General features: G+C 36.3%; 1 protein-coding gene across 1 annotated transcript in view; it reads left to right on the top strand.

The window, feature by feature from the left end:
• INTS6 (integrator complex subunit 6) overlaps positions 1-11,176 on the top strand; it is a 37,943-nt gene extending 26,767 nt beyond the window's left edge. The window contains 12 exon segments of the mRNA XM_079315158.1: positions 1,245-1,397; positions 1,534-1,666; positions 2,128-2,222; positions 2,600-2,710; positions 4,292-4,507; positions 4,615-4,741; positions 5,927-6,069; positions 6,598-6,832; positions 7,579-7,844; positions 7,846-7,945; positions 8,391-8,484; positions 10,604-11,176. Of these exon segments, the coding sequence (XP_079171284.1) occupies positions 1,245-1,397; positions 1,534-1,666; positions 2,128-2,222; positions 2,600-2,710; positions 4,292-4,507; positions 4,615-4,741; positions 5,927-6,069; positions 6,598-6,832; positions 7,579-7,844; positions 7,846-7,945; positions 8,391-8,484; positions 10,604-10,697 (1,767 nt within the window). The 3' untranslated portion in view covers positions 10,698-11,176.
• The last annotated feature ends 1,075 nt before the right edge of the window (positions 11,177-12,251 follow it).

Raw genomic sequence — 12,251 nt, 5'->3', positions numbered from 1 at the left:
AGTCTGCTAATAATTATGTTGACAAATGAACATGTAAATGGCTGCTTCAACTGCTCAGAGGTAAAAATAGTTCTGTCCAGCAAAGGTTTATTGGACTCCTCAAGTCTGAGTAGTCAATTTCTTTTGCAGCCTTTTTATTCCTGATATAAATTTGGTGGCTTGGTCTAAAACTCCACCACAACTATTTTAGTCATATTCTTTGAGAGTTGTTCTTCCTCCATTGGGTTGGGCCTCCTGTTGGGTCTCCAGTTGGAGAGCCCACCTTCCTCACGGTGGAGACACTCAAGGCAAGACCAGCTCTCCTGACAGAACTTGTTGGGGTGGCTTATCCTAAAATGAAGAGCCTAGAGCTTAGACATAAAAGAATTGCTTTCAAGGTGATGATGGTCCAAGAAAACTTGTGTTTGTCTACTTCATCTTGTGTGTTTGTGAGTTATCTTTTTGTAAATAGAGTAAATGGAAGGAGGCTTCCCAATGGAGCTCTTCCTCAGATTCTAGTGGCCTTTGGGGGAAGGCTCAGAGTAAGTACAAGAGCTTACATGCTTCCCTCCAGTGGAAGGTGTACAGCTCCAGTTTTCATCACTCTGAAAAATCAGCTTTCTCTTTTGGCAAAAGAAATTTCAAGTTGTTAACTTGGATTTGAAACTTGAGACAGTTTCCTGGGATTAATAAAAAGACTGAAAAAATCCAAACACTGAAATTTCTTGAATCAAAATAACTTTTTTTTCCTCAGGCCTAGTTAAAATGTGAGTTTTAAAAGTTTCTTTTTTTCTGAATTCATGCTATTCTTGATATTTATGATTGTTTGACTTTTGTAACTGCTAAATTTGCCAAGAAGGAAAAGCTCCTGACCAAGTCAGCAAATGCAGGCGTACAGCACCTGCTTCTGTAGGGAATGAAAATGGAATGTCCCTGAGTAGCATTGATGGTGTTTTTTTGTCCCCATTAGGACTTACTCCTGTTTGTACAGCTTTTGGGTAAAGGCAAGAAGTCTTAGTTGCATATTGCTCTAGACTTCCTATGTGAAGTAACCAACATTTATTTAGAAAACAAGATTCTTTCAGAATAAGACAGTGTGCTAACATAATAAATTGCTTAGGACTCATTAGCAATAAATGAATCCTGTATTGTGTAGGTTGCTTAAATACATCTGTTTTCAAAGAAGCTGTATTACTGTAACTGTCATAGCACAAATGCATTTTAATTGTTGTGCAGCCTTATTAATAGTGGAATACTTTGTTTAGCCACCTCGCACATCTCATCCTGTGGTGAAATTTTCCTGTACTGACTGTGAGCCAATGGTCATTGACAAACTGCCTTTTGATAAATATGAATTAGAGCCTTCACCACTGACCCAGTTTATCCTGGAAAGAAAATCTCCTCAGACCTGCTGGCAGGTAAGTAGAATGCATGCTGAATTGAAGTTTATGGAATGCTGTTTTTCATATATCTTATTCTATAATCAAAATAGGATGCAAAATTTCAGAACACAATACTTGGCATATAAATCCAATGTAATGTGTTTTGTTGCAGGTGTATGTGAGCAATAGTGCAAAATACAGTGAACTTGGTCATCCTTTTGGTTACTTGAAAGCTAGTACAGCGCTGAATTGTGTGAATTTATTTGTAATGCCTTACAATTACCCAGTCCTGCTTCCACTGCTAGGTAAATACCACTTCATACAAATTTTCTCGTGTGGTAGGTAATTGAAACATTGATGTCATCTAAGTAATTACTGCAATTAATGCCAGTATTAATAACAGCAGGAGAAAGGTAAGTTTCACTGGTCTCCAATTGTCTGGCCTTCATGATTGATTTTGTAAGATTTACTCAATCATCATTTTCAGATATGTTTTGGTCTCACTTTCACTGGTTTAAGAGCCATTTTTCTCAATCTGTTGTCTCAATACCAATTCAATTTGATATTTTATCAGGTTCCATTTTTAGCTGCAGTGTTGATCTTGTGTGTGGTTTAGTTGTAGATATGTTGACTTGTAGATACTAATTTAATCATTGAGGAATTTGCATTTCTTCAAGAGTTTGTTTTATTTAGTTTAGAAAAAAGATGCAATGTTATGTAGACATGCCTTTCATTTTGTTGCTTTGCTTTTTTTTTTAACCATTAGATGACTTGTTTAAAGTGCACAAGGCAAAGCCTACATTGAAATGGCGTCAGTCATTTGAAAGCTATTTGAAGACAATGCCTCCTTATTATCTTGGGGTAAGATGCCTGCTCTGATTTCTGGGTTATAGTTGTCTTCTACTATGGATGTAGTCTTTATGTTAAGTAGAATATGTATTAATTTGAGAGAATAGTTAAATTTCCTACATAATCAGTGTTTTCACTGGAGTCCTGTGGAGGGCTTGAGACCTGAATGCTACAAAATTTTCTTAATTTCATAATACACTGGGATTTGTGTATAAGTGATATTTTTAACTGATTCTGTATAAATGGAACTAGAATGCTGCCCTGGTAGCCTTTTTTGTTGTTGTTGTTCTTTTTGAACTTTCAGAACCTCAGATTCTATTTGAAATAGGTACAGTTGGTTGAAGAATGTATAAAATTAAATATGACCATGAATATATTCCATGTTTCAGCCTTTGAAGAAAGCTGTGAGAATGATGGGAGCACCCAACCTTATAGCTGACAATGTGGAATATGGACTTAGTTACAGTGTCATTTCATATCTCAAAAAATTGAGTCAGCAGGTAATGTTGAAGCAAAAGAGCAGTAAAAACTTACTCTAATAGCAGGATAATCTTAAAATACTCAAGTTCAGTGGCTTTGTAGGAAAAAAAGAGCAGGATGATCAAGTTAATACTTTCCCATAAGCAATTAGCAAAAAATAATTTTGATTTTTTGAATTGAAGAAAAATATAGCATTTAAATACAGACTTTATAAACTGATCTATATAGAGACAGATACAAGTTGAGGTTTTTTCCTATTTAAGGAGCATTTTCACTTGTGCAGAGTGTAAGGTACTTTTATAAAAAAAAACTCATGTTGTCTTTAAAGATGTTTTAGTATTTTTTCAGGAAATAGGAATTTGTGCTCCATGCATCAGAATCAAATTATTCTTTCTTTGCTTGTGGCATGAAGTGGAAAGTGTTCTGTAAATAAGATAACTGACATAACAGAATATCAAGTAACAATACAGATGTAGAAATGACAAGTGACTGTTTGAAATTGCTGACCATGTTCAGAATAGTGCCTGAATCTTTGACTAGGCTCCTGCACCAGCTAAAGCATTTCTGCCCTGCTACCTCCACTTTTGAACTGTGCATGTTAAGCTTTGTGTACTAGATAAAAAAAAAACTTGAAACTTCAACAGACAGTAGTGCCAAGTACTTGTAATCTATCTTATGAGCTTTTATGGACCAGCTTTTTATTAAAACAGGAATATAAATGATTATTTGAGGCAGCAAATATCTTAAAGTCTAGAGCATATCCTCTTAAATCATAGTCATATTGCTCACTAGTCTGTGAACTGATGTCTCAATCTAGACATCTTGGCCTCCTCTAAGATGTAATGACACGCACTGCAAATTGTACTTAAAGATTTTGTAACTTCTGAAAGGCCCTGCCAGTAAAGACTCAGCGTTCTCAGTGAATATTCAAATTTTTGGGTACTCTATAAATTTGTGAAATTACAGAACTGAAATTGGCAGTTGTTAATAAATTCCTTTTGGCGCTTTTTACTCTATTCTGTCAAAAAGCTGGCATTTTTAAACACATTTAATTTTGCTACAAATCTAACATAATATTGGGTGCTAGGTCTGTCTGGTCAACCAGTTGGTTATTTTCATATATTTCACGTTTGTTACTGTTATAACTATTTAATGAGCTTTAAAAAAGTTGATTCCATTGGGTGACTGATTGCAACTACAGTTGTGGGAGAATCAGTCTTGTGAGAGTTTTGACTCTTCTCTACAGGAACAGCTGAACATTATATGAGTGCAGATAGATTTGCAGAGAATTACTAGTCAAATTATGGCATTCTATGAAAATAAAAGCATTGCATGCATATTGGTGCTTAGATGCTGTAATGGGCAGCAGAGGAGAAATATGCAGAGGACCTGGGCAGAAAACTGTTCACTATATTTAAAACTGTAGTAGGCATTAAGTGGTTATGTATTAAACACTCCTTAAGTGCTCAGCCTGTTTATGGTCATCATAATGTGTTAGCACATTGTTGAATCTTGTAGGTAGGAATTTAAAATGAATAAGTCTGACTAATCCTTTTAAGAGCATATTGTCAATTTTATTTATTTATTTATTTCAAATTAAGGCCAAAATAGAGTCCGATAGAGTCATTGGCTCTGTAGGCAAAAAGGTAGCGCAAGAGACTGGAATTAAGGTCAGAAGCAGATCACACAACCTGTCTATGGCACATAGGAACGATTTTCAACATCTGCTACAGGGGATTACTGGGGAAATTCCTCATAGACCTCTAGACCTCAATATGAAGGAGTATGCTGGGTTCCAAATAGCTTTGCTGAATAAGGTAAGCACCACTGTGTGTAATGTTGTTATTTTCAATATACTTCCATTGAAATGCTAGATATTGTTTCTTGTGTGGCATTAATTGGAATTTATTTACTGGAACCATAGGATTTGAAACCTCAGACATTTAGAAATGCTTATGACATACCCAGAAGAAATCTTTTGGATCAGTTAACACGAATGAGATCTAATTTACTGAAGAGTACTCGCAAGTTCCTCAAAGGACAAGATGAAGGTTAGCTAACACTTTATATTTTGTCTGCCTGTGATACAATAATTGCTAAAAACAGTGTAACAAATAATGTAGTTCTTTAAAACTTGGTGGATGTCTGATACTGCCATTAAACTGCATGGATTTTTTTAGATGCTTTTTCCTTACCTTATTGGAGGAAAAAATGGTGAGGACAGAAGATTACTGATTCACTGTTCTTTTCCTTATGTCCATATAAGGAGATGGGCTTTTTCAGAAGACTCTGTTCTCTGTTTTCTCCTAACTCTCATGGATGTATCTGATAAAATCACAGTTCTGAACATTATGATCTCTCTTTAGAAGTGGATTGTGAGCAGTGGAAAAGTAGGCTACCTCACTTGGTGCTGCCACTGTGATTGTATTGCCTGTTGAGCCAACAGCAAATGATTCAGTAGTCTGCTAATTTATTACTCTTTATCCCCTGTGTCTTCTGGCACTGCTTTGTGGCATTTAACTGAACATGTTGAAATAAGTTAAGTGAGAAGGGCTTGTGAAAGCTTGTGCTACATTAGTGCTCTCACTACATAGGTCAGATTAACATCTGTATATTTCACATTACATGATCACTTTGTCAGAGTAGTTCTTCAGGGAGGAGGACTAACTCATGTTAGGGTTTTTTTTCTGGATCAAAGGCTTGGCAAGTCTACAACTAGAATAGATTTTAAATCAGGCCCTATGGTTTTAGAACTTGATTTGCAGTGGTCAGAAGTCACCCTTGCTCCAGGAAAAGGCTAGTCTTGACTATGAAGTTTTGGGTGGCTAAAATTGGACAAAGTTATATTGAAGCTGTGTGCAGCATGACATTACTACAAACAAGATACAAAGCAAAGTAGCAATGTTTTAGTTCTAATTTGTTCCTAGGCTGTTTTTCTGTCCATCTCTGTTGTAAAGTTGGGAGACATTGGAAAACTACTACCTGTGCATGACACCTATTGCTCATTTCGCATCAAAATGATAAATCCCCGAGACATGTACTGATTCATTTGAGCAAGTCTCCTGAAGTCAAAAGTGTTATGAATACCAGTTAGGCAAGAATAAAGCTGTTGTAAAGCTGTTTTGTTAATGCCTATGATAAAAGTCTGAACACTGGAGATATGAAATGGATATGGACTAAATTGTCATAATGTGAGCAGTACTGTGTATTAATGAACTCCCCCTCTGTTATGATAGATCAAGTTCACAGCGTACCTATAGCACAAATGGGAAACTACCAGGAGTATCTAAAACAAATACCTTCTCCACTCCGAGAACTTGATCCTGATCAACCACGAAGGCTTCATACATTTGGCAATCCATTCAAATTGGACAAAAAGGTGACTTTTCTGTAACCCTTTTATAAAAATGTGCTGCTGCGTGTGTGCTATTGCCTGCATTGTTCTTTCAAATATTTGTACAAGAAAGTGTCTCAGATGCTCTTCCATCAGTAGTATCATATGGAGGGCAGTCTTTATTGGAAAACCTGTATTATGTCTTTAAATTGTGTTATAACTGAAATACTTAACTTTGAGAGTCTTGACTGTTCCTTTTATCCAAATCTCTTAAAATTGACCAGACTGCCAATATAATTTAGAGCTCTCGTGTTAAATAGGAGTCTCTTTGCAATTACTGAAAAGAAAGTTTGATGGCCTGCTCCCTTACCTTATTTGGCAGACTGTTGGATAAGGGCCTTAAGCACTTTTAGCTGGTCTTGGCTGACAATTTGGAATTCCAAACATAGTGGCATCTTGTGTCTAAGTCTTAAACATGCTGAACATCATTATAATATCAGAGCATTAATTGTACCTTACATTATGTGGTTTTGGTGTGAAGCTTAAGAATTCTTCCTGTTAAATTAATTACAGGGAATGATGATAGATGAAGCAGATGAATTTGTATCGGGACCTCAAAATAAACATAAAAGACCTGGAGAACCAAATATGCAAGGGATTCCGAAAAGGCGACGTTGTATGTCCCCCCTGCTCAGAGGGCGACCACAAACTCCTCCAGTTGTCAATAACCACATAGGAGGAAAAGGGCCACCAACACCAATTGCACAAGCACAACCTGACCTTGTTAAACCCATTGCTATTCACAAAAGTAAGTGAAACTTCAAAATCTTTAGAGTTTGTTTTTTAATTTATCTGAAAACTTTTTTTTGTGTTAAAAATACTGCTGGCTGATTTGAGAAATATGGCAATTTTATCCCTCCCTCCGAAAATGAACTACTTAAGTGTTCATCTGAGGTTACTTACAGAGTTCATGTTGTCCTTCAGATGGAAGTCTTCCATATAAATTCCAAGTATAAACTATGTATTTCCTTTCTCCTGAGGCGACAATGTAGACAATGACAAGAGTTTTCTTCATTTACCTGGAAGTTTAGGTACTCTAGAAGTATCACAGCATGAAGTTAGTTTGAATTTTGCTCTAGTGCATTGAAATCACTTTCCTGGATGTGAAGCTGAGGGGCTGTATAACTCTTTCATGTTTAGTACTAGATTAAACTTGATTTAGTACTTTAGTACTTTTTTTAAAGGGGGAAATACACCATGTCATAAGATCACTCCTTAAAGGTGGTTTTTCTTTTGTTGGTAATTTACTTTTTCATGCAAAGAATATACCATTGTTTTGTTTTTGGTTTTGGTGGGTTTTTTTTTGGAAGTAATTAATCGCCAGGAGATAGTGATGGGCTCAGTATTATAATCCACAAACAAGTTTTCTTTTGCCTGGCATGTACAGTAGATTCTATGAAGTGGAGCATAGTTTTAAGAGTCTAATAATCTGATTTGTTGATTTGTATCAGATAAGGAATCTGAATGTGGCAAATGTCATCTTTATTTTTTCAGCATCAGGAACAAACAATGAAATTGGAGTTGTCATTGAGAATCATGTTACAGACCCCCTTTCATCAGATGTTTTCCCAAATGCTGTGGATTCAGAATTTTCACTGTCCTCTTCACCATTCAATTCATTGGATCGACCAACAGCTCATACAGAGGATGTAGGCCATGAACATTTAGGGAATAATTTGAATGTTGATGGGTTTTTGGAGAATCACGAGGAATCAGGTAGTAAAGAGCCAAGTACTGAAGAGAACTTGACAATATCTTCACCTAGCAAAGGGAAAAAAACCAGTGCACTGCAGAAGTTCAAGAGAGATTAATACAGAGCTAAGAGCACAAATTATGAAAGAGATCCGAAAACCAGGAAGGAGTAAGTATACTGAATTTTTTTCAGATCATCGGCATGGGAGTTCAACAAAGAATTCATGTTAGATCACTGTTTTAGAAGTGTACTGAACCATGTGACTGAAGCAAAATTAAATCCAAAGCTGTAAAGATTTGTTTTAAAACGTCTGCTAAGAACTTACTGTAGGAGTGATTAAAGCATTGCTATACCTATCAGTGTTTGTGAAAATGTTTTTTATATCCATATTAGAATTAACTTGATAGGTGTTAGTAATATCCTAAGCTGCAATATTGTATGGTTTTTAAATGTTGGTTCTCATTAAATAGGATATTCTTGCTCCAGTTGATAGGAGGTACAGCTTAAGAGTTTACAAAAATTGCATGCTGCATTTCACTCAAATCTATTAAAACAGTTATCTTGTGTAGGCATCTTTTAAGTAACTGATGTTCCTTTTCTCTTGACCTTCAAGAATATGAAAGAATCTTCTTTTTACTGAAGCATGTACAAGGAAGCTTACAGACCAGACTGATATTTTTACAGAATGTTATAAAAGAAGCTTCAAGGTAGGTAACAGAATTGTATTATTCTTACAAACCTGCACTATGTCATGCCATGTAGAACTACTGGGCCATTACATGGTTGTTTGAAAACAATGCTTTGTACTGCAAGTAAATAATTCCCCATGAATGAGCAGAAATGCATAAGCTTTGTGAGGTGCTGTTTGTAAAAGCTTAGCTTTCCCCTTGGGTTTTGGCTTAAAGATGTTAGCAACTGTAACTGATAAATCCTTGTAAATGTAGATGGACAATGGTATAGAAAGATGGTAACATAAAAAAATAATTAAAATTAAAAAGTTCAGGTGTGTGTGTACTGCTAATTTAAAAATGTAACAGAGCTTCCAATTATTGGTAATTAGACTTTCAGAAACATCATTAGCTCAAAATCTTGTCCTAAAAATAGTTTTAAAATTCAGGTATGCTCATTAAGACATGTTTTTATTCTTCAGCATATTTCCATTCAGAGATAGTGTAGTCCTGTCTGAGACTTTGGAAGTGGAGGTGGCTTTTCTGTGGAGAAGAGTGACTTGATAAGGATTTAAACTGTTTTTCATCCAGGTAGAAACTGTTCCTTGCAGTGTTGTTAAGATCCTGACCCTACTTAACCTTCTGCATGCTTACTGAGAGGAAAGAAGGAGAAATCTATTAGAACCGATAGTGTTTGAGTTGCAGGGAACTAGTAATTCCAGGATCTTGCATGGATCATAAATATAACCAGAACTTTGAAGCTTGCTTCAGAAACCTCAAAGAATAGTTCCTTCGTATTCTCTAATCTGTTTTGTAGTAGTCAGTTCTTTTCCTGTGGCATTAAGCAAATTTCATTGTTAAAAATCAAAGTTATTTTAGGAGAAAGCCATGCTGAGAGTTTAAGGTATGCTGGATGTTGGACATTCATACAGGTCCTCTAGCCTTCTATTGCCAGCTTGGTGAGGCATGTACATCTATGTAGATTGTGCTCTTCCTATAGCAACAATTGCTTTACTGTGCTTTTGTTTGTTATATGTATCTTGGAAATGATATGTTCTTCCTTACTGTCACAGCACTCCAAAACAGTACTGTTGCTCTTGGAGTCTGTGGCAACCCTTAGTGGATAGGAATTTTTGTGCCTGTAAAATTAGACTTCTAAGATGTCCTGTAACTCTCATTTCTCTTGCACAATCTCTTCATTCTAGATATCTTTAGTTGAGATTTATAAAATTTAGAAGTGGTTGAGTGTTGCTCTTGGATGTATCAGGGTTTATTGTGATCTGGAAATTAGGGCAGGTACCATGTCTGTGTGAGCCAAGGACATGGGTTGGGGTACCTGACTGGATCTAGAGGCTTCTGCTGGGGTTTAGTGAAGTCACAGGACTGAACTTGAGATGTAGTTCAAAATATCTTCATTGCTCCCTGTCTTTGAACATACATATGGCTACCAAAGCATTGGTCAGAAGTGTCTTCTCAGAGGTACAGAAATGTTGCAAAGGGAAGGGTTTAGCTGGAAAACAGCAAGGAGCTGTACTTCCTGAGGTAGGGCTGTAAGCAGAGGTGGGAGAATGGCCTACTGATCCTATTTATACAACTGACATGGAATAGGGCTGCAGGGACTTCAGAGGCATGGAGTTTAGATGCCTGCATTATTTAATTTCTTAATTAAATAATTAATTAGTTAGTTGAAGATATAATTTGTGTTGTTTGTCAGGAAATCCGCTTTGCACTGTGTAGAACAACCAACACCAACTTTGTTAAATTTGGTGACTTCATGAAGGCATGCAAATAATCCCTGAAAGCTGTTTGCCAGCTTTAGGATTATAGTCCTTTTGATGTATATTTTATTCCTGTACTTCAGAACTTTACTCCTGGAAGCAACAAACTCTAACTCTTTTTCCTGGATTTCTCAGGGCTGAGTGATGTTCAGCTATAATAATGTGCTATAATAAACTGTTGTAAATGTAGTTTTTTATTCAGCAAATGGAACAGCAGAATGTTAGGAAACAGTGTATGTATACGTATGAGGTATGTGTAGTCTCATAATGCACTGCTCCTGAAGTAATATGTGAAGTTTCCAGAGTTCAGTGGAAGTTTTTTCAATTATGTTTCATATATTACTCTCTGCATCCATTGTAATGGTTTCTTTTAAATCCAGGTTTAAAAAACGAATGCTGATAGAACAGCTTGAGAGTTTTCTGGAAGAAATCCATCGCAGATCCAATCAGGTCAACCATATCAACAGCAGCTAAGAAACTGCATGAGAGAGCCACAGCAGAGCACTGCTGTTCTTACTTGCATTCATTTTTGACATGCACTCTTATCTCAAGTTCTTGTACCTGAAACAATGAGAAGCTGCTCAATAAAATGATGAGAAGTACCCATCATCCTTTTTTTCTTCACTTCTATTATTTTTGTAATGTGAAAAATACTGCAAAAGCATTTTTATTTAACTAAATTGAGAACTTCTTGCTTGTCATGGACATGTCACTTTCCCTCAGGTTCTATTTTTCTTAATCTAATCTTCAAAACTATCACCTCTTATGGTTGAACTTTGCCAAAAAAGTTGCTTTGTAATTTTCAAAAAAAAAAGCACATACATTAAACAAGGTAATGTTTTGTATATACAGTTATTTTGGATATATTATTGTAAGTTGTATAAATGTATTTTGAAAAATATTTAAGAAAAGCACTTTTGTTATTCCATCAATAAAATCTCTATTTTAATCTTTGTGTAGGTTTGAGTACAGTTTTTATTGTAATGTTTTACCTTCCCTTTCCAGAGCTTCTGTGTTCTGATATCAGTATTAAAGAATGAAGAGTGGTTTCCTACCGCTGGATATTTTGCTTTTAATAGGAGAATGAGTGAAAGAGCTAGTGCTGAATTGTAGCTACAGTAGGAGATCTTGTGTGCTTTGCACTTTTGCTGGCCAGCATAACAAGGTGATGTTTTATATGCACATGTGCAGCCATGACAAACCCTGCAGTTTTATTGAGAAATACATTGTAGTAAAACAAGGGTCAGTAGCCTTTGAGGAAGGCTGCACAGAGGTTTTCTGTGTCAGAAGATTTTACATGTTTACAAGTGCAGGAACAGCCCCAGGGTGCTTTTGCCTGGGCACAAAATAACACTGACTGCTTTACTGGCTGTGTCTTTCAGCTGTGCCAGATGCCCTGAATTATCTGGAAGGCTTCGTTTGATTCAGTGGGAACTGATGCTTTTCTTGGGAGTCAGTTGTTTACAGTCTTTATGGCCCTGGGTTTCTTATGCTTTTGCCACGAGTTGCTGAACACTTGCCATTTCTCAGCTTTTGTCAGGATGCTGGAAACCCCCCTTTTTTTCTTGTTGCCAGTAGTCACATTCAGTGTTCTTCTGGAATGTCCATTCTATGTTGTGTATGCTTCAAAAGCAGTGTAGAGGTAGTGCTGCTGCCTTTTCTGGCAATATTTGATCACTGAGTGGGTATTTCTTCTTATCTGCTCTGTCTGGAACAAGCTGCCCTGGCAAATGGTAGAATTGTCATCCTTGGAAACATTCAAGAAGTGTGTAGGTGTCGTGTTTAGAGACTAGGTTTAGTGGTGGACTTGGCAGGGCTGGGTTAATGGTTGGACTCGGATTTGAGAGGTATTTTCCAACCTTAATGATTCTATGATTCTGTGTCAGTTTTGAAGCAACCTTTCAACTGTATTTTCTTTTCACTGCATTTAACTCCTTGGTTGTTACCTTCTATATCAGCTGGATTATAACTGTCTGAGGTCAGAGTGAATTTCAGTTTTATTCTTAAGGTTTTGACTTCAGGACAGGG

The sequence above is a fragment of the Erithacus rubecula genome (genome assembly GCF_903797595.1).
Source record: "Erithacus rubecula genome assembly, chromosome: 1".
NCBI classification, from domain to species: Eukaryota; Metazoa; Chordata; class Aves; order Passeriformes; family Muscicapidae; genus Erithacus; species Erithacus rubecula.
Note: the sequence above shows the minus strand (reverse complement) of the source record. Positions and strands in the feature narration are given on the sequence as shown.